The sequence below is a fragment of the Halyomorpha halys genome, unplaced genomic scaffold (genome assembly GCF_000696795.3).
Source record: "Halyomorpha halys isolate HHAL.00 unplaced genomic scaffold, Hhal_1.1 Scaffold18.1, whole genome shotgun sequence".
Lineage (NCBI taxonomy): Eukaryota > Metazoa > Arthropoda > Insecta > Hemiptera > Pentatomidae > Halyomorpha > Halyomorpha halys.
Genome location: NW_027114407.1, coordinates 2,438,144 through 2,465,881, shown reverse-complemented (window position 1 = coordinate 2,465,881; position 27,738 = coordinate 2,438,144). Strand labels below are relative to the sequence as shown.

Sequence of the window (27,738 nt, the reverse complement as noted above, 5' to 3'; positions counted from 1 at the left end):
GGCTGGCTGTGCTTTGGGAAGAGGTCCAAATATTAAAAATTATGATGTTAGAAATGTTGAATTGTCTCTCTTTTATTTCAAATTTGATATCTAATCTTAACAATCTACTATGAAACCTTTTTCTTGTTAAGAGAAACATTGGTGTCATCTTCCGAGGTAGCTGAGAGCTAGTCCTGTGAAAAGCTGTAAGAGCCACCTTAGCACTTGATATGCGTTATATTTCAACAAAAATTAGAACATAACCGACTAAATATTTATTTTTAGCTTTAGCCATGATCACTTACGGCTACTAATCTTCAATTATGTTGCCTTCTATAAAAGATTATCGTAAAGCACATTACCACACAACCCATTGTTCTGGATGTTTCCTCAGTTAATTTCACAGCCTACAAAACACGAGAAACCATAAAATAAAAATTATATGCAAGCGATTCTTGTTATTAAATCTTTACCATTAGAATTAACTAAATGGGACTAAATAAAAATCTAGAAATTGGTAAAAAGGTATTTATTAATTTACCTATTTCCTACTAATTAATTATTATTTAAGCAGTTCGTAAATACATAACATTTAAAATTTGTACATGAGGTCTTTTTCCTAAAGATAAATGACAATAATTTACAAGTTACAATCGATACATTTTTAATTTAACATTTGGGTGCGGAGAATAAGGCTGACCATAGTATCATAATATAAACAAGGCAGCATCCTTTTCAGATCAAACATAACCTATTTAAATAATAGTAATATTAATCTAGGTCATCATCACGCTGTGCTCGTGAACAAAAAACATTTAAATGTTTCAAATCAACTCTCAAAATATCCAGTGAATTCCTATAAATAAACAATTTAATTTTCTGACTATTGAGTCAATATCTACACCATTCACAAAGAGACTACATTACGAGAAATAGATACAAAAGTTTAAATAAAAAGTTATACAAAAAAGTTTTTTCTCCCCAGAGATCTATTTAAATAATAAAATTAATATAGTTAATCTAGAATGCCGTAATATCTTTAATTAAAATAACACTTTCACTAATTAATAATACAATTGTTTCCTTTCTTATAAATGTTTAGATATTCCTAGCGCGTCCCTAAACATAAAATCACGTAATGTCCACAGCGCATTCAAAATGTTTCCATGGTTCCCATTTCGGTTATTTAGCCAATGAATAGGCAGCCTGCTTGCATCCGCAGGTTCAATAGTTGTCTCACTAGCTCTTAGCTGTTTTTCCCAGTTACTGATGTTTCGGTTGTCTGGAGTCAATCCTTCAATGTATCTGAAATACAATAAAAATATATTAGAATTATATCGAGCTTTGTTAAATAACATAACTTGATTTATTTTGTGCATCTTTTGAGTAACAAATTATTGTTAGATCACAAAACTTAAAATAAAAAATTCAGTTACTTTTATAATGAGATGTAGATAGTTGACCGTAGATTAATGCTTGAAGAAGTTTATCGGGGGGTGCGGTCAGCAAAGAACAACATAAATAAACAAAACAATATTTATTTATGTTGTTCTTTGCTGACCGCATCCCCCGATAAACTTCTTCAATCAGTTACTTTTAATAATAAGAAGAAAATATCAAAATATTTTTGATATATAGTATAAGGTTTTTCATTGTTGGATAACAATCAAGGATTATATAAGACTTACTAAATGTAGAATCAATGTATAAATTACTATTTCTACTAAGATACATACTTGATATAAGCTTCAGAATGGAGAAGGCGCTGAGTCCTCGGAGGAACCGTGACAAACAAAGGTTCGGGAATCCTACCATTCGTTCCAGTTATCGATCCTGAAAATAAACATTTACTATCACAGTAACAGTAATAGTTAGGTAATATTTACCATTATAAAATTATTGATAGTCATACCTCCGTTTTGTGAGAGCGGGGAAGGTGTGCTCCTTGTATGGTTAACAGATAATCCAGTGACAGCAGCTGAAATGTAACATATGAACATAAATTTCATGAATGAGTCAATTCATTTTATAATGAAGTATATATTCGTGATTAATCTTCCTAATATTTGTTATACTATTGAAAAAAAATTTCCTATTCACTCAAACCTTGCCCCACCTATCAAACTGTCCAATTTGAAATGAATAAAAGTATAAATGAAATGTTTTTTTTTTAATAAATGTACTTTACTTCGCAGTTCTTATTCATTCATATTCTAGTCTTCTTAAATATCACACCTGTTAATAATCAACAGAAAAAATGGGTGTTTCTTAGAAAAGATCTTTGTTAATTATAAAGACATTTATACTTAGGGGGTAATTAATTTAAGTAGTGATGGAAGTAACTAAAAACAATTATATTAGATTAATTATTTGAAGGGCTCCTAACTTGGACACTCAACAAAACTATTTTTCACAGTAACAAAGCTTTTTTTTGACCCAATAATGCTAGCAATGAGTCAGTCCTTAAGTCATTAACCCTTTCTTGGTTTGGGAACATGGGTGGTACCATTTTATTTTATTGAATGTTCTAATATCCTAAATATCATAAGAGTTGATATATGAACAATGGATAGTTGTTGTTGTTGTCTGGGGCTTAAGGGCGTAAAACCCTGAGGTCATCAACGCCCATATGGATAGTTTGAAGTATAATGTAAACAAGAAACTCATGTTTGAATATAGAAAATTGTAATTATGTTAATTTTAAAAGAGAGACCTGCAAAGATTAAGAGAAAGAAGGCAAAATTCACTCTCTTTTAATACTTTTTCAACTTAAAGAATTTTAATCTTGTTATTGATACCACCCAAAATCAATCTAGTACAAGATTGATCTTAGGTGTACAATCTACAAGTCATACCTAGTCATTAAAAAAAAAAAAAAAGAAGAATAAATTAGTACGATAACACCTTTCAAAAAATTAATTACTTTTTTTTGTACCTACTGCTGCTTATTTCAACCAAAATAAATAGGAAAAAAATTTGTTTTTTATTCACTAGTTGTCAAGATGAGGATCAATAACGACCCTTAGCACCAAAACTAAAGATATGTTAATTAGGTCAAATGTTTTCATCCCATAAAAGTTTGAAAAAATGCTAATTAGAACCTTTTTAGAGGATGATCTTTATTTATTTACCCATAATCTTTAAAATGCTGCATTAATGCCTTTTTAGCATGTTTTGAATGGATGATATCATCAATTCATATTTTGTGGAAAATGGAAATTTAACTTATTAGTGAGTAAATATATCAGCTACCACATTTAAGACACCTCTTATACTTAGTAGCTGTAGTTCAAGTCAAAAATACCAACTAGGAGTTATCTTGTAATTGGCTCTCAGCATGTTAATTACTTTAAGAGTTGCTCATAATGGAGTCATAGGGTAAGGCCCAGGGAAGTGAGAGGTAGATGCTGGTTAGAAAAATGTCGACCTTCTTATTAAGGGCTAAAGAAAATTCGGAAGTAACAGCAGTTGGAAGAATTCTGAGACTCAACCAATTCATCAGTATCAGATGGAGGAGTTGATTAAATAGATTGATGTTAAAATTATCACAAAGTAACATTACCAGAGTGTATCCCATATTGTTTTGGATATATCCCCTAGTTTTGAATGTTAAAAACACACCAGGCCATCTTGTGGTTGTAAAAAGAATTTTATTAATTCCAAAACCATTCAAGACAGCCAGGTAAGCAGATAGTTCAATTTGTCTTTAATATCAAGTAGGCAGAGCAAGAGCAGATTAGGAGGTTTGGTCCACTTTGGCACTGATATTTATGGATTCACTTTCTAAACCATGTCTGGTGAGGTGGTTCCAGAGTCCAATCTGCTTCTTCAAAGCCTCATTTAAAGGTAATCAAAACTGAATTGTATTTTTTAATAATCTAATTAAATTTACTAAGAAAAATTTCTTTATCTCCAGTAATTTATTTTCATAAGATGTCAATTCTTACTAAATTTTCCCATCATTATTAATTTAAAAAAATAAATCAGGATATATTCCTCTTCACCGCATGACAATGTGAGGTAGAAATGATATCCGAATACCAAAATAAACTATTTTGCTAAATTTTAATTAAAATATTTATGGAATTGGTATAAAAATACTGTTAGAGTCACCTTATATAAAACATTTCAAAAGATAAATGATTCTAAACTGTGGTAATTAATCTTTCATTTATTTAAGGACTCTATCAACAACAGAAACATATTAAAAAAATTTCTCAATCAGAACAAAATACAAATTTAAACACATTATTTCCAATCAATAAAAAATGTTTCCTAATATTCCCAACAAATAAAATAATACATATTTATAAAATTATTATTTAAATATTTGGAAGATTTATTTTTCATTCATTAATTAAATGAGAAAACAACAATCCTAGTTTCAACTTCATTTAAAATGTATATCTCACTATAACAATCCTTCAGGGTCTGACTGCAATACAGCTTAATGTGGTAAATTCTTGGGACCTTGACAATATGTTTCATTTTAACAGGGTATGTTCAAAATTTTTTAAGGAAAAAATTAATATTCTTTTCATAATTTCTACTGCAATGTACATACACTAGTGTCCACTATCCAAATGTTCAATTATCCGAACTGGTAGAATAATATTGACAAAATAAAATATATAGATAATTTATCAAAAACTTTTTTTTTTTTTTACTAAAATTTTATTTTTATTGAAAACTGCTCTGCAACAAGTCAATGTCAAAAGAGCATTTCACATCTAGAATGCATTTTGAGCCATTGCAAGAATAATATAGGAAATGGGATTTTATAGAAAATATTATAAATGAAGTTGAATAAATGTGCTAAGCACAACACACTAATAGGTTTATAATGTTAATATGTGCCATTGTTCATATTTTTAAATAAATGTAAATAAACCATCTACTTTTTTATTAAAACTTTCCCTCACAGATTGAAAATAGCAGTTAATAATAAAAGTATTAAGTTTTAGAAACAACCTTCATAAGAAAATATTGAAATAAAAACTTTTATTTTAAAATAAAAGTTTGCAGTTTGTTTCGATCTCTGGTTAATTCAATTCATCTGATATTTTTAAATTTTAATAAATAATAAATAAAATATTTTAATATAAATTATCGCAGTTACTTTCTTTTATACATAACTTTACTTAAGTTGCTCCATTATTATATTAGTCTATTTATCTTAAAAACCTACCTTTCTCCATGGTAACTCTTATTTGCCAAAAATCCATATTTATTATTTTGTCATTAGGTAATATTTGAATTATTAAAAATATTTTACATAATATAGGAGTGTTGACAACAAAACTAGTTTGCAATATCACATAACACCTCTTTTGGACGAGAGTTAATTATACTCTTGAAACATTAGTATACTGATTGTTTTGCTTTCAATAAAAATATAAACAAGGAAAAATGTGTTTTTCACTCCCAATTAAATAATATTTCTTGTTTTTACTCACATTGAATTCTGAGACACTAACTTAATTAAATCAATATAACAGTAACAACTAATTTAACATAAAAATAAGAATCTTAAAATTTAATAATTTACAATGTTAATATTTTAATTGATTAAAAAAAAATAATAAGAACTAAACATGCAACATCACAATATCTATTAAGATAAGAAAATATTTATATGCAATAAGCGACTAAAATACTAACTATATCTATATCCTTTAGAGTAAAATAAGCATGCGAACATAAACTAAAAGAGAACTACAAGTTGCAAGAGTTACTTACAAGAAACATGCAATGTGACACCGGGCATCGGACTAGCAGATACGACCTTCATCGCTGCCTTTCGGGATGGCATATAGTGCCTACACAAATCCATCCACAATAAACAAACTACCTTCCAACAGTCTAGCATTAAACAAAATCTAAATTTATACCAACCAGCCACAACAGCTATAATAAATACAATACATCTATACTTACAGCAAATTTACAAAAATTGTTAGTAAAATACACGAGTAAGTTCTTGTCATTGCTACAGTATTTACGCTAGTAGTTATTGATTACAACAGAAAATCTGGATGAATCAATTGGAACTATTAATCTACACTTCAGAACGATTATTAAATAAACGACCCCTGGACATGGAACAGGGAAGTAGTGGTCCAAGAAGAAGGAGGGACATGAACAATTCATTCGCCTGGCCATCTATTCCCTAGTTAAATCTATATGCCACTGCTCTACCATCAAGTCTTGATTGTATAGGCATTTTCTTTTATGCTACAAAGTCTTTAATTTCTGTTAATTTTTTTTGTCAAATAGGATAAATACATCAATAGTGGAGACTAGATTAGGCTAAAAATAAAATACTATTAATCATCAGTGAACTTTGACTTCCTTTCAGTAATTTATAATTTATAACAATTTACATTTTTTAATATTTCAGAGCCATCATCAGAATATAATTTTTCTTACTTTACCTTTTTTCTATTTTCTTCCATTGCATTTTTGTTACTATATGTTATCTTTGTGGAACTGGATTTGTTAACTACAAAAAGCATCAAATCTCGACAGGAAATTGAATTATGGAAAAGACATTTAAATAACACTAATTTTATATAGCACAAAATTCTACGTTTTACTCTTCTTTTGTGACACATAAAATTTAATGTTTGAACTAAATTTATTATATTATACAGATAGGTGTCATTTTATTATTTTTGTTCCTCATTAATAGTTTAAATTTGACATATTTGAGGTAAAGCCATTAGCATATGAAGAGTTGAATCCAACCAAAAAAAAAAAGTGAACATAAGTGACAAATGCTGTTGGAACAGTAACCAGTGGCTTCGGGTAGCTATAAAAAAGTCGTAAAACTTGAATTCCCAGTTTCCTCTAACCCTTCATTCTTCCATCTGATTTATTTTATTAATTTATTTATTATTAACTTATTTATATTATTTTAAATAAAAATTGAACAAAAAATCAATAGGTCTGATTAATATGATTATTAACGTATAGAGTATACATTTAATCAAACTTTTTAAAATTTGTTTACATTGACTTATTACTTGTTGGTTAGTGATAAATTCATGTGCACAATTGAAAAGCTAAGCGGAAGAACATGCTATGTTAAATTTTAGGGGAAATTAAAAATGGAATTTAGTATGGAAGAATGTTTTTAAATACTCCTTTCTACATAGTGCCCACCATATTTTTTCTAAAACTTAAAATTGAGTTAGTTTTAACAAGTTGAAAAATTGAATTCCAGCCTTCATAATAGAAATATAATGTCCTTTAATATAATTAGCTTCCTCATAGCTCTTCAATTATGGACAAAATTTTAGATATTTTATTAGAGCTGTTTAGTTTTTTATGTATGTTTGCATAAATGTAGAGAGTATTTAGCGAGTTTAATTTGACTCAATCAAGGTTAAGTAAGCTTTCTATGTATTAATATTATAAATTAAATAATAAATTTGATTATGGCAGGACTTGTGTGTTTTTTTACTCATTTTGGGTTTTTACTGCATGATTTTGTACATTTTGGTTTTTTATTGCACCTTTTTCAGTTTTTACTGCACAAAAATTTGGTCTCCAGTTATTACCTATTGCACTGTTTTGTCAATTAGATCAAGAACATCACGTCAAATCTAAGCCAGTATAAGACTAACTGAGTTTATTTTTCTTCTATGTTGACAATAATCGCATAGGTGATATTAAGGGTTTTGGTATTTGCTTTATTATCATAAAACATAACTGATGTAAAATTAATAATTTGAGGATAGCTATAATAAAAATGAAATGAATATGTGGGAGTTTAACACTTTACAGTTCACTGGTATGATGTATCAGAGTGAAATACGTCATTTAGAATTTTTATAATAGATTCATTAGGGTCTATCTACTAGATGGCAGCAAGAAAATAAAAATAGCTTAGTACTCTACCACCCCCAAAGTGGCTGCTACAGAAACTTTTGGTGTGTCAAATGCACACTAGAGCATAAATCACTGCTACTTAAACATATGACAAATATGATTTGGATTCATGGTACTAATGGCACATGGCACTCACTTGTACTATTCCCTGACTTTCAATGTTTCTCATGAAATTTTATCACTTTTTCAGGTTTATAAAATTTCCTGGCTTTTCCAGATTCATCTGGATTCATCCTATAGTAAGTTAGTATTCTGAATTTTGATATTCCACATTACATTTTCTTGTATCTAACAAGATTTTCTCTTCTTTCAAAAATCGGTTAATTCATAGGTAGAACAACTCTTTAATCAAACAAATTTGTTGAAAAGTACTTGACATAAACAAATTGAAGACTAAACTGTTGATTTTTTGTGGTAGGCTAATTAAACTTTTAAACAAAATTAGATTTTTAGAAATTAGTAAAAACAAAAGCCGATGAATAAAAAAAAATGTCTAGCAGATAAATTTATAAAAAATCATTTTTTTTCGTATGAATACTAACACAGAATATATGGGGTGGAGTGGAGGAAGAAAGAAAAACTGTAAGTGAAACAAACCAATAACAAAAACTGAAAAGCCATGCCTACATTTATAATTATTATTGTTTAGACAAATTAAATGCATCCAGCATTCTGCAGATAGTGGATAGCCATGCTACAAAATACAGAGCAATAGGGAATAGGCGATTAATAGAATTAGAATAGAATGAATCATCTAAGACAAACCGGTAATTGCGTCGGATAAAGATGTGTTCACTGGGGGCGGAGGGGGCTTCACTTTCGCTACAAAGTTCCTGAAAATATCTTTCACATAAAATCACCGAGACAACACATCATTATCCAATATTATTATAATCCAATAAAATAAACTAATAATACACTTTGTATATAGCTGTAAAGAAAACATAATTTCCTATACAGAGTGTCCAGTATAAATGGCTCAATTGCTTCAACTAGGGATTTCAATTTTTTCATTTGTAGTTCTTGATATTGATTTGTGGGTTTCTCCTTACTTTGAAAATATTATTCGATCGATCATCTAGAAAACTCTAAAAGACTTAACAACCTTAAGGATTAGTTAAGATTTAGGGATTAATCCTTACGATAGTTAAGACTTAAGAATTAATTATTAAAGTAGTTAAGGCTTAAGGATTGATACTTAACATAGTTATGGCTTAAAGATTAATCCTTCAGATATATTTGTGAGGGCATTCATTTGTAGTTAGTTGCTCATATGTTCAATATCAACAAGATGTGGCCACATTCGCACTAAGGAGAATTTTTTATTGTTTTATGGTGATATATGATTGTTGCTATACTATCCATAAAGGAAAAACAAGCCATCTCATAATATATTATTATTATTGTTGTAGAAATCAGTGTTTCAATTGTTAAATTAATAAACATTTTGAATTCATACAATCAATTTCCCATATATATTTCTGAAAAATTATCATTTCAGAAAAAATATGACACCTACAACTTCAGCAATACTTTTAATAGAAAGAGGATTGAATGAAATGTATAAAAATTATGATTCATATTATAAGATTATAAAGTGGTCTAAATCCTTCAATTTTGAAGATAATAAAATGCTTTTTGCAAGGCCATTCATAACTTTTTAATAACTATAAAGTGGATTATTAAAAAAGGTGATATCTGCAAACCTCAATTTATCATCATGTATGATAAATTATACATACATCATAGTTAAAAATCAACTATGGAAGTAAATCTACAACTTTATCTCCTCAGACATTTTAGTATTTGAGCTGACTTATACTAGACACTCTATATATAAAATAAACAGATTACATGAAATATTTTCTCCCCTAAAATGGATGACAAATTAAAAGATTAAAGCAAATTTGCTAATTAAATATTTATATTTAATAGGATAAACAAAAATTCAGACAAATAATTAGAGCATAATAGAAAAAAATCCTCACTTTTCTCATGAGTATTGAATCAGAACATAGTAGTAAAATTATTTATTTATTATATTAATAAAACCAAGTAGAAGTAATAGGGGCTATATTTAATTTTTCATTATATTTTATTAGTTAACAACTAATATACAACCATAAAATGTAAGTGTTTCAGACTTTCACTCCCCTTATCTAAACTATAAATTCTGTTATTTATATATAGAGCATATTGACACTATTACATGAGTCATATAAATTTATTTAAAAAAAACAAAACTGAAATATAAAAGTTAATTTAAATTTTTTTTTTTCGGCCAAGACTCCTATTGGAGTCCTATACTGCCTAACCATGGTTGGTCAAAGTTTTTCATTTTGTGGGACTGGGACCGCCACTCAATGAAAAAAGTCAACGTCCCAGGCTGGATTCGAACCCGCACCGCCAATAGACATCAAATTGGTAAGACTATGTCTTAACTACTGAGCTACAGGCGGCTCTAATTTTAAATACCTATAAATTTAAACGATTATTCAAATAAATTTTAATGTCATATATTTACAACATAATTTAAACAAATTGAGGAATAATAGCTATTAGATCATCTTCATAACATCTGACCAATAGAATCAAGAATAGAACTATTTGCACTTTGTTCATGTTATACAATGTAATTGTTTTTAACTAATAAAAGACAATGAAAAGATAATGCAAGCCTAATCATCATTACTTCTATTTAAATTGCAATGATTGCTAACAAAATTAAAAAGTATTTTCTAGATTGTACTAGTACTAATTAAAGATTACGTACTTGCTCCTCTGTTCCACATTGATTGTCCTACCAGTACTCTTCAGCAGGTGAACTTCTCTTACATGGCGTGCAAGCCTTTGTACACTGGGGAAAGGTGGAATGGTCTTACGTGTACGAGTGCATCCCCTCCACTGACACTGGTATTCAATATCTAAACCAACATATAATTGTAATAATAAACATAGTTCAATTAATATATCAACATACTTTTTTTTAATTGGCACTTAAGTTTAAGGTGAAGTTTTTAGAAGTGTATTTTCAGTAAAAAATACCTTGTGGAGTAGGTATAGAAGCTTGCAATGTTGCAAAATACTGAAAAATATGGCCTGTGGTATCACCGACAGCATGGTCTATCGCATCGGACAAATCTTCAAATTGCCAATCGCAATTCTCCCACTGGCACTCGAAAACAGTTTCCAGCTGAGGAGGTGGTGCGGGTGAGGCTGGATCTTCTGCGGCCCCTTTACTCATCGTCTCTTCATTGAGCCTAGCTGCTCTCTCTTCCCAAGCAGCTTTTTCACTCGCTCCCAGCTTTCGCCACTAATGAAAATAAATATTAATTAATTACTACTAATAATGATGCCTTTGGTGTTAATCACAGATTTAATACAAGGAGATGATGGTTGGAGGTACGTGGTCAAAAGTGAAGAACACTTATAAGCAAAACTTTCAGTATGTCGCTTCAGCCTGAATTTCAGGTTAAAGTACAAACAAGATGACATCCACAATAGAATGAAAAAAAAAATTTAATAAGAAAACGGTGTAACAAACAGTGTGAAATATATGAATAAAAAAAAAAAAAATTATGAAAGTCAAACTAGTTCACAAATACGGATAAAAATATTAAAAATGAATAATGAGATAAAAAATGAAAAGCATGAATATATATAAGCAAAATAACAAAATAAAATACTAAAATATGAAGTTATATATAGGCCAAAATAGTAATTAATACAACTGACGATAATATGATAAGCATAAATTAAAAATAATTTAGTGAATATAAGTTAACATGGTGTGGAAGAGGAAAGAAGGTTTTGAGATAAGAAGAAGGAAAAAGTGTGCAACTGTCATTGAGTCATTATATTAATAGTAATTTTTTGGGGGTAAGTATCTACTCTTTTATTTGTTTTTTAAATATCTATGCAAGAAATATTTTTTATAGATAATTTTATAACAGAATCATGTTTAAAGTTTAAAATACTCAATTTATTAAGTATGTAAATATTATTTCTAAATACAAAAAATTGGGCAAGTTATATGTTTACAATTAAATTTCAATAAATTCAGAATTCAGAAAACACCCCTTATTTGCTTATAAGATAAACTTTTTAAAAAAGGTGAAAACTGTACAAAATAATATTTGATATTTGAGAGAAATAAAATTTCATATAATAAATCTGAAGTTACTGTATCTTGATTACAATTATCCAATTTTTTGATTTGACGGGCTCATCCAAACATGATACACATAAATTTCCAGAAAAAAATTAAGTACAGATGTACTTAATTAATAAAAAAATACTTAAATAGAGTACAGACATTATGCATCATTTTAACCAGAAAAAGTTCTACTTTCATACATAAAAAAAAGAAAATCATATATTTTTTTTTACATTCTGACTCCCCTTTATTAAAGTAAATTCTTTATGTATATAATTTAATAATTTTTAGATCTGCCTTACCTCATTCCCGACAATACGACTAACTTCTCCAAAATTGCAATCTGGATTACTTGCAGCGATAGCTTTCCTCACATCTCCGGAATAAAGAACATAACCTGTAACCAGTTTTTTACCAGTTCCTTTTACCTGAAAATAAAGAAATAAATTCAGTTTAAAAATTAGACAAAACATTTAAATTGCATTTTTCAATTGTTGCATTTATGATTTAAAAGAATGAAAGGAAGAGTTTTTTTAAAAAACAATTTCAAACTAATTTATTTATATTATTATTTATTAATTAAAAATTAAATTACACTATTGAAATGGAAGTATTAATAAAAGGCAATCGAAGGAAGGTAACAGCTAAACTGAGAACTGGCAGGCCTGAGCCTGTTGTAGAAGGAACAGACCAGGAACCTTCAAGGTCACTTGGGAGGGGGCAAAAAAGAAAACAAAAACAAAACAGGTACTATTGGAGAGGGGGGGAGGGGTAGTTCTTTTTATAAAGCTCCACCATCATCACATTACAAAGCTTACTTTAATCGTTTAGGGGGTCACTCATTGATACCTTTAACATAGGTTCCTTATACTAAAAAATAACAGGAGCCATTACATATCTACTAATCAAGTTTTTTTTTTTTTTTATAATAAACAAATTTAATCTGATTGTTGATTAAAGTTAGCATATTTTTTAAAATTTTATTTTAGGTCTGAATTATGCTTCTATCTAACTTTTTAAATTATTGCTATATAATACCTTCATTCGGTAGATAAACCAAATGGGCTCGAAGGAAAAGGTACTAAATGACAAAAAGATATAATAAATAATTAAAATAATATTTCCTTTCTTTATATTTCCTTCTGAATCCAGTTATTAATTATAAATTGAAACTAATATTAAAAACTACAAGTAAATAAGAAAAATTCATTACATTTTCAAAGGACTGTAAGCCATTTAAGACTAATAAGAACTAACAAAGAACAAATAATTAATAAATTTTAGATGCATTACAGCTATCAAGTTAGACAAAAAAGGAATAGATGAACATTATGTTAAGATCATTAACATAATAATAATTTCAAATCACTTATAGTGGTTATACAAGAATTTATAAAAGTAGTACGAAACTGAAATTACATATTTAAGGTGGTTATATGTCTGGGCTGTGACGTTTTCAATAATATTAACTTGCTGGAACTGACACAGTATAGAATAAATTTTTCACCTTTTTCCATTTTTCTCGAAAACGGTGATGGCAACATACCATTGAATTGTCTTTAATAGCAGATAGGTCTTATTCTTATTGAAATAGTCTGACAGTGTTTAAATGAGGATTTAAAAAAAAAAATCTCCTTCTGATGTATCTTTAAATTTTGTTTATTTGAAAAAATAAACAGTTATCATGGTTAGCAAGGATTAACAATGGATAAATAAAAAATATTAAAGAATAATATGTATAAGTAAAGGAAAAACAAATTATAGATTGTATCACAAAAATAGTGATAACTTCAACAGGAGCCCACCAATCTATACAAGACTTGGGGACATGTGGAGTGGTAAGTACAAGTTGTGTGATGAGCGCCGGATTGTTTCATGACACCCTTAAACTTACAAAAACAATCAAAGGAACAGTAATAGATAATCTTAGCACCATTAAAACAATCATAATCATTTCCATTTTAACAAATACAACCAAAACAAAAAAACAAAGCCAAAACAAACAAATAACCAGTTCATATAATTAAAAAGAGAAAATAAAACTCACATAGACATTTTATAGGCCATCATTCTCAAAAATCTAAAGTGCAGAAATTCTATTAAAAAAAAAAATTAAAATAATAAAAATCAATTTCCTGCTTGATTATATTTACCTTCTTAGTGGTTAATGGAGTACTAATCGCAGAGTGAGGAATATCTCCAGATCCAACCGAAGGCGGAGCATCCATCGAGTCCTCCATCAGTACGTCAGAGTCCACCTGTCCAACAAACATACCACGCTCATTTTATCCCGCAAACAACACTTGCACTTGCTCAATATATATTGTAATCATATTTCAAATTTTGAGATAATATATTTTATTTGTATTACTTATATATGCTGATTGCGGATGTAGCTGAATTTAAATTGAAACAATCAAATTATCATAAATTCAATCATTTCATTCAAATCTTGTTAAAAACTTAAAATATTGTCTTGTTAACAAGATTGGCTGCAATACAAGAAAGGTTAAAATGATTGCTTTGACCAAAGAGATCTTTCTATTGAAGAATTAATTAACTTTACAATAATTACTCATTTAATTAGATTAGCAATATCTTTTAAATAAATTTTAAGAGATTTTGAAATACTATAAATAAGAAATTATTCATAATAATAATTAATATGAGATGACTTGGAATGAGAGATATTAGGTCCTACACATGGGAATCAGTTCTAATGTATAATCAATCAGGGAAAAGTTAATGTTTACATTGAAATATGTTTATGTTTCAGTCGAGACGGTCTTTAAAATAGGCACTCATTTATGATTATATTAATAAGCAAATATTATAAAAGAGCTTAGTATTTTTTATTATAAATTGAATCTGTATTAGCATTTTTTTTTTTTTGGAATCAGCATTTATTATTGCAAAAGTTTCCATTTTTGTATATATTCGATCAGCGATAAGGAGAACAATGCATCTGAGTAAAGAAAATTATTTGGGTGATAAGAATTACAGAAATTCATTAGTAAGTCACTTTTTTTTTTAAATTAAATTTTGAAGTGAAACTTCTTTAGATGAGTATACAGGCTTGGATCAGACAAAAAGTAAAAAAGAGATGTAGATAGTTGACCATAGATTAATGATTGGAAAAGATTGTCGGGGGGGTGCGGTCAGCAAAGAACAACATAAATAAACAAAACCATATTCATTTATTTTATGCCAATAAATAAATATGGTTTTGTTTATTTATGTTGTTCTTTGCTGACCGCACCTCCTCCTCTCCCCCGACAAACTTCTCCAATCATTAAAAAGTAAAAAATATATTTCATTTTACTAAGAGAGATTTTCCTTCATCAAATTAAATTTCTTAATCCTGAAATAATAAAATTATTACCAAATGATAGATCAAAGAAGAGTACTGATTATGAGATTATCAACAATTTTTGAGTTTGATGTAATCAATCATTTTAAAGTTTAATTGAGTAATCGATTACAAAAGTAATCATAAATATTAAATATGTGTATACATGATTACACTTAGAACTCAATACTGACACATTTTTATTCAAAATCGAAAAAGTAATCAAATACTGGCTAACCCTGATCACTGATTCTAACGCTGTTTTCCTTTCGTGTTGGTTTTGCCAAATGAGAGTGAGTGTCCAAATTGTTTAGAGGGTATGCCAGGTCATACATATTTAATTATTAATCCTGTAAGGAAGCTATAATGGAAGGTTACTGTTCAACAGGTGTTGCATAAGCTCCGAGATTTACATTTTTGCTGCAATGACTTGTTTTATTGGAAGAATTGTGGGATTTAGTTCTAGAGAAATGTTTTGGGGACTATTTATTACACCCAATCATTATCCCTTATTTTAATGTTATTCTTTTCTAGGAATAATGCCTCCAGTGAGACTATAAGAGCAAGGTAGGAGGAAGTATTCATAGAAGTTGTAGTACCCTCACAGTAAAGCACTTTTTCAGAAAAGTTTTTGGTGACATCATACAAATTAATAATATTAAAAACTAGGAATAACAAGTTTTCTCACATATAATGATAAGTGTCTATAATTTTCTGTTTTTTTAAAAATTAAATGAAACTTTATTTTATTATACTCAGTAAAAACCTAATGCCATTATCAGGTTATAAAACTGATTGATTTTGGTTCTCATAAGGTAATTGACACTGCATGATATTTCTTTCTGCATGGAAGGCTCTTTTCTATTAAAAAGGTAACAAATTAATGTGATGTTGATGAAACGAAAATATATTTTAATTATAATACAGTTGTATTTAACCAAAAGTATTTAATTATCTGTATTTAATCCACAGCTTAAACTAGGACAAAACCAGTAACAATTATATTGGTATCTTACAAAATGATGATTGAGAGAATATGTCACTAGAATGATGTCTCGATTTTTTTTTATAATTTTTTAAAAATGAAAATTGTATCAATAATTTCAGAGCTAGGAGCCATCAAAGCTTAAGAAACGATATATAATTGTTAGAATAATACCAGATCAGTTTGAATTTAAATTTTTCTTATAGTTAAATATTTGATATATGAAACATAACAATTAGTATACAGCAGGAAACTGACATTGCTATAAAAACCAAAAAAAGAGAAAATATTAGCATGCACCAGTAACAAATAACAACAAATCTTCAAACCAATAACATCAAAAATGCAAAAACTCACCGAATTCTCATATTGATTGAAAGGAACTGCTGAAGGAGTCGGGTTCACTGGGTGGTTGACAATGTTGCTTGAGGAATGGAGCGCTTCAGCCGATACCTAAAAAAAAAAAAAAAGGTCAGCTGGGGGTAACTGGGCCATGATTTTACAGTACATTATAACCTTATACCAGCCAGGTAACCAGGTACAACCACCAATAAATTATATTAATACCTAAAATACTTTTTATTTACAGTTCAAGATGCAGTCTTCAAATAATTATAGTCAAATCCAAATTGAAGTGAATTTTAATTGTATTTATAAATCAAAGGAAAACAAAAAGACTGATGAGTCCAGTTTGAGCATAGAATTTGAATGAGCTGAGTACAAGTTGCAAACAAATTCTTAATAAATATTATCCAATCCTTTACCAGGTGTGCCCAGAATACGCTGGTTTAGTGGAGACCCAGGAATGTTGTAAAAGCTGCTCATTTTGTTTGTCATTTCCATTTGACCAAAAAGTAATAATTATGGTAATTAATACGCCTGGGTTAATTGGGTTCCAGGCAGGCCCAGGTACCTCAAGTATCTGGCCACCGCCTGATGCCCATAATCTAAAGGAGAAAATATAAGCAGCAGTAACGTTTCAAGGTTCAATTCTGCTTCTGATTTATGCTGAATAAATTATAATGTTTATTACACTTTAAGTGAAGGTGTAGATATTTCTTAAACTCAAGATGATACTAAGTTATTATAGATACCATTCACCACAAAATTAAAAATATTGTTAAAGCCTCAACACACCACTGCTGTTCATTGCAGTCTGCTTGAACTGAAATAGTCCTAAAAAACCTACAGCCCAGGTAATCTAATCCATCTAACAAGTTTAATAAATCAAGTTGGCAGATAGTTCCTTTTCATTAAGAGGATACGTGGAATTAATAAGCATTTTGAATAAAATAACTTTCCAAGATATAAGGTGGTGTTACAGTAACACCTTAAATTTGAACTGCTTGTTATACATTCAAAACCTTTCAGTTCTACTGAGCATAACATCTGAGAAGTAAAAAAAAGTAATAATTGAATGTAAAATTTTTTCCATGATTTGGTAAGTACATAATAATGCTTATCACAATTTAACCTAAAATAAAACTCAGGATTAATATTTGTATTTATAAAAAATAATTTCAGCCATTGACAGATGTAATAATAATTGTATGCACTATGTGAACATACAATTTTTGTGTTATAATAACATATAATTTTTAACTCCACAAACAGAATCCCCACAATTGTCACACCATTTCGGGTTTATTTTACTTTTTATAACTACAATGTGGATTTTGGATGAAATTATATATAAATCTTTCTCTTAAGACTATTGAGAAACAGTGACAGTTACCCTACTCCTGATCTTTAAATTCTAGTAACCAATAATTAATTGACAAAAGTAGATAATATCATCAGAAAAAAAGACTTTTTTCTAGCAAGTTAAAATGATATATAACAATAATAATAATGTAGCATTTTTACAAGTGTTTGAATAATATTAACTACATATTTGAAAAATCTCCATTCTGATACCCTCTCTCTCCTACTCTTTTTTTTTTTTCCCCCGGCCAAGACTCCCATTGGAGTCCTATACTGCCTAACCATGGTTGAGGGTCAAAGTTCTTCATTTTTTGGGACCGCCACGCAATGAAAAAAGTCAATGTCCCAGGCCGGATTCGAACCGGCGCCGCCAATAGACATCAAATTGGTAAGACAGTGTCTTAACCACTGAGCTATGGGCACCCCTCCCCCCCTACTCTTGTTACTTCCATTGGAAAACCAAATGCAAAATTTATAAAAATTAAACTTACTCTTTAAAAATATTGTTTAAAGCCTGATGATTTATTAAATAAAATGAAGACAAAATCAATTTAATATTTAATAAGTTTTTTACTTACAAGAACGAAATGTTCCACAATTTTCAATCATTTGGTCTAGAAAAAATTATAAACAGGACTGCAAATTTTTGTTTTATGAAGTTTTTAAAACTGTTTTAGTTAAAATTGCTGTTCTAAAAGACAACTTCAAGAATAAATCATTAATGCAACAATTGAGGGATAATTCAAAAGCTATCTTTTTATATTATTCATTTACTAACTTTTTTAAAATCTAGAAAGCCAAATTGACTGATTTTTTCCTTTTCTATTTAGAACATCAATCAAATTAATTAAAAAGTCTTTTTAAGAAAAGAATTCTAAAGTTGAAAAAATAAAATAAAAATGTTACTACCAAGACTGTTATTATAAATTTACATTTCTATGTTGACTATTTTTATTTGAAAAACTTCTAAAATGCTCCCCAACAAATGATGAATGAAACGGAACCAACATTATGTCTTTACCTCTTAAAGTTTGTGAGAAAATGGTACATAAAAACCATAAAAAAGACTTTTTACCCCTTCCCTTCTCCATCTGTATCTTGGGGTTACCATAGCATGTTGAGTAGTGATGTCAAAGCATCTTTGACATGCATGAGGTTGATAGGGAAACATGTTCGACAAAATACTTTCAGTTTTGATAAAGCTTACAAAATCCTAGCCTGAAGATAGCTTTAGTTGAACTGTTTATCTTATTAAGCTCGCACCAGCCTGGTATGACCTTTCAAGAACTACTAAATACCATCCTTCGAGAGCATGTATCTTGTATTATTTTTTTTATTTTTCTCATAAATGAAGGTAAGTCGATAATAATTGAATATTATTTGCTTTTATCAAATGTTTTGATATGATAATTGAGATAATAATTGAATATTATTTGTTTTTATCAAATATTTTAATATGATAATAATTGAATATTATAAGTTTTTATCAAATGTTTTCTGTATAAAATTGTTTTAGAAGAAGTAAAACCTGTTTTTTTTTGTTTTTTTTTTCAATTTAACAGAAAATATGTTTATTAATTTCATATACACAAAAATAACTTTACTTTTTAAAAGTTCTTCAATTTTTCCAGTAAATAAAGTAGCAGAATGTGCCCTGACACGAGTTCAATTAAAATCAAGCAATAATTGATAAAATAATTCATGTTATGTTCATATTAAACTAATAGAAAATCTAATTTCTTTCTCCTTAATATTAGCCTTAGGGCCATAAGGGATTGAGTAGCTGAGTTTGAACCAACAGTACTCGAGGTAACTACCGCTATCACCATTATAATACTCATTTGGAATATTTTAAACTTCCTTGTTTGAGCTATTAACGCCCTATTCAAGCCCTCCAATTTTTCTTTTATTACTTGTATCTAAACAGAGCCACAACTTCTCGCTCAACAGGTTCCTTGCACCTTGAGCAAAACTCCTCTGCTTCATAAGTTTGCTAATCCACCTGTTTTCTAGTATCTACTTTGAATACGATATTCTTTTGCCATCCATTTTCGTTTAACCATATTATTATTATTATGAGTAGCTATTCTTCGATGTCAGAGGTTCCAAACTAAAAGTCTGTGAGAGCCATGAGATGGGCCACAGGAGGGTCCAGCAACACATATTTCTGTGATTTTTTGATAGAACTAATGTACTAATTGTCTTAATTAAACTAAAATACAATTATTAAATGCACTATAAAAGTGACTCAAAACGCGCGCGCTTTTGAACAACATGATTTTGAAATATTTAATGAGGGAAATACTTTAGCACAAATTGGGAACGAGGGTGAGCCCACTTGGTTCAATTTTCAGTTTAACGATCCGCAGACCTCTTTGGGTTAGGAACCACTGTATTCAACACAGGATCTTATTTTAATGAGCAACAACCGTGTATCCATAGGTTGTAGCCTATGTTCATAATAACTCAGCACCATGAGTTATGCATAGCGGATCAAGATTTAGTATGGCTAAGCTTTGGTAACTTATAAAATAATCTGAATTTTTAGTTAACTTTATGATCCTACTGCCTATTTTACTGAACATATCACTTACTGTGTTCCCAAGTTGAAGAATTCATTCAGTTTTGGAAAGTTAATCTCTTCCCTACTTTTAAAATTAATCAAAATTTTATTTATTCCTCATGGTTTTCTACTTACCACATAACAATGGGCGAAATTATTATTATAAATAATTATACGAACACTTGATAGCGAAATTTTTCTTATTAATTTTTAATATTATTTTAAAGTGTTATCAGATGCAATATTTCCAAAAATTTTAAAGGAATGTAGAAAAAAAAAATTTTGGTGCTGATGGGTTAAGGAATAAATATAGAGTGTTAATAATTAAAACCTTTTGAGGTGTGATCAGTTTTCTAAAGAAGTAGATCTCGTCTTGAGTGACGGCGCTGGAATGAGTATACTTCTTCAAGCCTTCTCTTGGTAATTCCCTAATTGTTCTTTTCACTTCATCATAAATACTTTCACAAATATAAACATCACTTTCAGAGAATTCAGTCGGCCGACCTAAGAAAAAATATAATAAATTGAATCAATCAACGAGAACATAACATTTCATCATAGAAGCAAAGAACAAGTGATTTACTCACATGATATGTGTTCACTATGTTCTAAAACAACACATTTAGAGACAATATTATTAACGGAATGTGTATCTTCTAATGTGCTGATAAATACTTCTTGTTTGTAAAAAAGACGGTTGGGCGAATAAGGAATTTCTGATGGTATCACCATCCATGGTCCTTTGAAGAAAGCTTCACCTCTGAAAAAGTAGGAAAAGGCACTTATTGTACATGTACACCACAACATTTAATAGATTTTTATTAAAATTCTACTTCAATTCAATTTAAATTTCAAGAATGCTATTTTTGTGCAGCTAAGATGAAATTTGCATATAATGAGAAATATGGCAAATTAACAACTTGTAGTGGGCATCCTGAGGATGAACACAAAGTACCAGTTATCTCATAGTGAACTGCCAATGTGTTAAATTTCTTTAATAAGTTCACAGATTTCTCATTTGAAAATTAACTTAGTTCAGATAAAAGAGGACCAGATGAGAAACATTGGCTCACTGGCTTCTGGTTAATAATGATAAAATTGAAATATAAAGTTACAATTATAACCCGAGATCAGCGAACTACTTCACAGATAAACAATACAAAATAATCAAATATCGCATTGAAGAAAACACTTACTCCTTATTCGTCCATATTGTATCAACTTGTGCCATCAACGGGCGAACAGATTCTGACTTCATGTAAACACAGTCGCCTGTTTTGACCACACAATTAGGAGCATTGAATTGTTCAAAATATGTAATACCTTCTTCATTTGCTGTTCCAATCGGCACATTCTAAACAAATCAATAACATTCATCATGACTCTATTAATGACAAATCAACAGAATGCAGATTTATCTATTTACTAGATATGAAATAAGTACATTACATTATATATCAATATACAAATAATTATAAAAAATTCTGGGGAACCAAAGGGCGGGCATGATATTTATTTACTTACAGGTTTTTGTTTTTCTTCAAGTTTTTCTTGTTCTTCTAATTCTGCTATTTCTTCTTTATGTTTTTCAACCCTCTGCCTAAATACTGAGACGACACGCTTTGGTTCCAGTGGCTCATCCCTTGATATCAGCTTATAGCCAGTCATCAGGCTCGGGGGCCAATTCTAGATCACATTGTCAACATAAAACCACTTGTTAAATTAAATCATAATACCAAAAAATATAAAGATAAAATTTTATGTACATCAGTTAACTCATTCATAGTTACTAAAATATATTGAAAAGGATTTTTCCAGCTGATTTTGAATTGAAAAAACTAAAAGTAAACATAGTTGTGAAAAGCATTTTCTAAAATGACATACCTTAATTTTTTTGAAGGCCCTTTGCCTGGAAGAATAGCGTGATTCACAGACATAAATATCTTTTTCACTAACACCTTCTGGTTTCGACCTGAAATAATCTTTCACGGAAAGAACACAGCACCTCCCCAAAACTTGATTCAAAGGTATGGCCACATTTTGATCAGTTTTGAAAACCTCCTACAACAAAAATATATCAGACTCTAATTAGAATTTTTCAATTTAGTTTAAAAAAAAAAAAAAAAAACAGTCCATCAAATACACAGGACAGGTATAGCTTCCACACAATTTTTATTGGGTACACAAGTCATTATATTTCGAGGTTAGCGATCTGTCAATTGAGAATAAAATCGTTCGATTTTGAGTATTTGATCCATTACTGAAATGTAGATGTATCAAAGGATATACATTTGTACAAGCAAAATCATAAATAGTAAATAAAATTGGATATTATTTTGTCCAACACATAAGTTTGACTACAGATACATGGAACCAAATCTGTCCATTGATGTCTAAAACTTAAAATACAAGTGGATATAGTCAGTTAGTTTGTTTTTATACTCTGGAAGTTATAAAAAAACTTTATATTGGAAGATTAATGGTTGGCTGAATGTAAAATAGCAGGAAAATGGTTCGGGTGAAGTTCAAGAAAGGTACAAAATATTGAGAAAACTATGAATAAGTAGTTTTCTTAATATTTTGTATATTTCTAGACTACCACCCAGACTATCTTCCTACAATCAAAAAGCTTTATATCTTAAATTTGAATTTAGCTTTGAATTAGAGCAACCAACTGATGAATGCTTTTAATTTGGTTTGTCTTAATGCATGGGGGACTTTTAACACCTTTCCTTGTATCCTTCTCAACAAAACTAATCATCCCTAAACATGTTAACTTGAATATTACCTGTTTCCTAAAAATTGTTTTCAATAAATATTTTCGAGCTCTGTTTAATGTAAAATTAATTTTTGCTTTTTAAAAGGGCGGATTGATTGAATTTTCACTATGTTGAAGCAAAAAGCAAGAGCCTGGATGCTATATTAATCCTTTCACTAACTTTTATAAATTCAATTTTTTCTTTTTAAGCTAAAACTGCTTTTCGGTGACATTTTAATACAGTTTTCTATTTTTTTTTTTTTCCCTTGAGCCATTAGACACATTATACTTCACTAGCACAAGCAGAGTAAGTGGGTAGTAATAAGATCATGTGGTAAATAATTAAAATAAAAAATGTTTTAAACTTAAAGAGATGGGGGGAGTAAAAAAGTTTAAAAAAATCTAAACAGTAAAACAAATCTTCTGATAAAATCCTAATAAATCACTTTTACACTCATCATAGGCTTAACACCATTGAAAATAGAACTTATGAGAAATATCAGTTTGTTAGAAGTGTCCGTTTAGGATTTTCTACTATAATACCACTAAGAGCAAAAGAGGCTTAGATAGTAATAAGATGAATAAATAATTTAGTAGGTGAGTACTCCACCGACTACTAACTTAATTAGCTGACAATCAAACAATAAATACATTAAGAAGAATTAGCAAACCTTTTCTAAAAACTTCCTTGTTGTCACATGATAAGTTTCATTAGGCCTGTAATACTGATTACCATAGAGCATTTGCTGCCCTTCTTGATTTGTCCAGAGCCTTTGGATATTGAGGATAATGGGATCCATACCGCGTTCCTTTCCTTCAGCATATACAAAGTCACCTATTCGATAAACTTGCTGATTGTAAGAAAGAGCATTGTCTGCAGTCCCGGCCACTCCTGGCTCTTCCTAAAAATATTAATAGTAAACGCTCATTTTACATAAAAGACATATTGCTAATTAAAAAGCCAAAGATTGCATCGACAATACCTTAATGAAAATTGGCTTTACATCTTCCTCTTCTGGTTCCTGCGCCTGCTTCAATTGCCTTTCTGCATTGACTGCGTTCGAAAGGTCAAGAAGTGTGTAGTTTAATGCAGGAGAGTGTAGGAGGTCACCATTGCGACACAATTCATCTCTGATCAAACAAAACAAATAATTTGAAAAAACATTGTATTATAAAATAGGAAAGAAATTTAATAAAAAAAAAAAATTCATACAAAGATGATCATTTTTCAGGAAGTTTTATAAAATTTCAAGATAGAATTAGAGACATAGTACTAATTTGAAAAAAAAAAAGACAAGTCTAAAAAATCTGTGCCCTCCATTACCAGGGTTCTGAGCAATGTTTTAGAATTTCTACAGAATTACTTGTTGTTTTAATTTAAAAACCCTATCATTATCAAAGAAAAGCTAAACATTAATTTGAAAATGGTTAATTTTGTGCTCTCTTTGTAACTGCACCCTTGGTGAGGGGATATTGCCACCCCATAGCTATGCTATGGCCCTGGATAACATATATCACTAATAAAAAAAAAATTTCTGAATGTTTTCTAATCCTAATGGTCTAATACTAATTTCGGGTTGAAAAACAAATCTCTCTATGTGATTTTTTCATTAGCGCCAGTTTCAAAGATATGTGATTACGCTAACATAAAAAATATGAAAAAGAATAAACTGTTGAAAATGCAGTAACATTAATATAATTATAACTACTGAGAAGTAAAAAGAGGATGTATAATCATATCTGGAAATCATCACTTTTGGAGTCGTTAATCAATGAAATATTTTTAATAACCACTTTAATTTCTACAAAATTTGTAAACTAGGCAGTTGTTACCTCTGCCTGATGAAATATGACTGAAGTTCAACTGAATCTTCAAAGACCTGAGAGTCGCTACGGGACAACGCCCTGCCCCTTTGAAGACAGGAGAAAATATCTTCTTGAAACTGGTCTAATCTCTTGTACTGCCCACCGTCCAAACGCCTTTTTATCAAGTCCAACGATAGTGCACGCACTCTGCAATCATATGAATATGAAACTAATAAAACACTTCTCAGGTTAGTTAGCATGATATTTTAAAAATTAATTTCAAGAAAATAACAAAAACTTAGTAAATAATAAAAATTTATTCAGTAATGATTAGAAGATGGTTGGAGGTGTAAAGAACATAAATAAGTAGAGAAAACTTCTTTAATAGTGCCAACGTTTTGGCCATAGTTTCTAGCCTTCATCAGAGCAATTAGTAGAATCTAAGTGACTTACATATCCGATCTTCTACTAGTAGCCCTGAAGGCTAGAAACTCTGGCCAAAACGTAGGCACTATTAAATAAGTTCTCTCTACTTATTTGTGTTATTTACTGACCACACATCCAACCATCTTCTCCTCATATATGATTTAATCATTAAGATAATACTTAGGACTGGCATCAGCTCGGAATCGATTTCCTCAAACAAGAATTTAAAGCCTGTCTATCATTACCTAAACAAGAACTTAACAGTTTATAGAAAATTATTAATTTCTTTGGGCTGATGTTGCCCAGGATGACAACAAAGTATAAATGATAAATTAAAGAAAATGAATAATAAGAGATATTTTAAAAATTAATATATCATGTATTAATAAACTAATAAAATTAACTATTTTGGAAGACTTCCTATAATTTTTTTTACAAATAATTTTACATCACATGGTCAAGTCGTTCATTGTATAGTATTGTATTAATATTTATAATTAGAATCATTTATTTTTTTAAATTCCTTATTTTTTATTATTATTATTTATATAAACATATATATTTCAGTTTTCATTTCATTTTTCCTTCTTTTCAATATCAATATTATAAGAAATTTACTTTATTTTTGGTTTCTGAGTTTATGCTATGTTAAATTTTTTTTTCATAAAATGTAATTTATTTTACCATTATTATTTTATTAATACATCAAAACTTTAAGTTAGCTACATCTTTTTATTTAATTTTGGTCAATTTCTAAGTATTTTCCAATCCAAATATCTTCTAGCACTTATTGTGGGAAGTGGAAAGGTTCAATTGAACCTCTCAGATTTTTATATTTGTAATTGACTTGACTAATTATTACTCCAAAGGTATATTTTAATTTCAATTTTACATTACTGTTTTGTTATTAATATTTATTCTAATAATTTTACTTTATCATTGTTTTAATTCACTCCAATTTTTATCTTTTTAATAAAACCATCCATATATAACATTATAGTCTTATTGAAATCTTATAATGCTGAAATACTTTTAAATGTTAGTATCTTATTTTTTAGCCCTGATAAAAACCTGAAACATTGGTTTCTAAGAATCCTTTTGAGACGACCTTGGGATCATATTTCTTCAAAACAAATTAATGCTAAATCAAACAGTGGAATATAAAACAAACATGTTCATACTTTTTGCCATCCACTTCGTCATGTTCGGGAAGTTCTTGCATGGAATCTGAAAAACAACGGCCCTCTTCATCTTGATGATTATAAACAGAAATGAAGAGGGACATGAGTAGCTCCTGTACAGCTGCCTGGACATCAGGTACACTTTGCTCGTCTTGGCGTAGTTGAAGTTTAGTCTGCATCACAACTTTTTGCAAAGTCAACGCATCCTGCAACACAAAGAAAGGCAATCATTATAAAATATAATTTGAATCATTAACAGACCAAATTTTAAGCATCAAGAAAAATGTATAAATTTGTTTTAATTTTTTTTTTAAACTTATTTATCCATTCAAGAGTTTCTTGTAACCGGCTTTTTATTATATTTTCCTTTGAATCTAAGTGTTAGTCTTGTTCTCGTAAAATGTATTTATTTGTTTGTTTTTTGGTAAACTAATCTACTGCTGTGACTATTATTGATGGTCTGATCTCACATTGCCGTCTAATATTGAATTTACTTAGCGGGTCACTGAAGAGGATCTAGGAGGGTGAATTCCGGTGAGCGAATTTGTTGATCGGGTGAATTAAAAATTGTGAAATGGTGAAATTGAAGGAACAGAGAAGGAAAAGAAAAAAAGGAATGAATTGAAATATTTGTATTAGATGATAGACAGAAATTGATTGTAAAAGGAAACTATAGGGAAAAAAAATTGTTTTCTCTCTATTTTATTATACCATGTAATTATATGTAATTTATATATGTCCGATTACGGATTGATAAGTATGCTGTGTGATATAGCAACCTGATGTATTTGGGCAGCATAGATGAATTAAGTATTTCTCTCTCTCTCTCTCTCTCTCTCTCTCTCACTTGAAGTGTCAGACTCACTTTTGCCTTTCAATAATTCAAACAACTTCGATATAGCACTGATTGTTTATGATACTTCGTCATTCCTTTTAGA

General features: G+C 29.2%; 1 protein-coding gene across 5 annotated transcripts in view; it reads right to left on the bottom strand.

The window, feature by feature from the left end:
- Window positions 1-492: 492 nt before the first annotated feature.
- The window catches only part of polybromo (protein), a 44,177-nt gene continuing 16,931 nt past the window's right edge, over window positions 493-27,738 (bottom strand). For 2 of the 5 annotated variants that reach the window (XM_014420395.2, XM_024361115.2), the window contains 18 exons: window positions 26,801-27,006; window positions 25,221-25,400; window positions 24,371-24,518; window positions 24,059-24,289; window positions 22,514-22,690; window positions 22,154-22,315; window positions 21,826-21,983; window positions 21,217-21,389; window positions 20,961-21,133; window positions 16,720-16,815; window positions 14,182-14,286; window positions 12,331-12,456; window positions 10,918-11,185; window positions 10,646-10,796; window positions 8,638-8,705; window positions 1,892-1,957; window positions 1,716-1,812; window positions 493-1,284 (listed from right to left, as the gene is read on the bottom strand). In XM_014420395.2, coding sequence (XP_014275881.1) covers window positions 1,068-1,284; window positions 1,716-1,812; window positions 1,892-1,957; window positions 8,638-8,705; window positions 10,646-10,796; window positions 10,918-11,185; window positions 12,331-12,456; window positions 14,182-14,286; window positions 16,720-16,815; window positions 20,961-21,133; window positions 21,217-21,389; window positions 21,826-21,983; window positions 22,154-22,315; window positions 22,514-22,690; window positions 24,059-24,289; window positions 24,371-24,518; window positions 25,221-25,400; window positions 26,801-27,006 — 2,802 coding nt within the window. In that variant the 3' untranslated portion in view covers window positions 493-1,067. Of the gene's footprint in view, window positions 1,285-1,715; window positions 1,813-1,891; window positions 1,958-5,718; window positions 5,799-8,637; window positions 8,706-10,645; window positions 10,797-10,917; window positions 11,186-12,330; window positions 12,457-14,181; window positions 14,287-16,719; window positions 16,816-20,960; window positions 21,134-21,216; window positions 21,390-21,825; window positions 21,984-22,153; window positions 22,316-22,513; window positions 22,691-24,058; window positions 24,290-24,370; window positions 24,519-25,220; window positions 25,401-26,800; window positions 27,007-27,738 lie in introns of those variants that run through there. The other 3 variants (XM_014420385.2, XM_014420404.2, XR_010844584.1) reach the window with 2 other exon arrangements.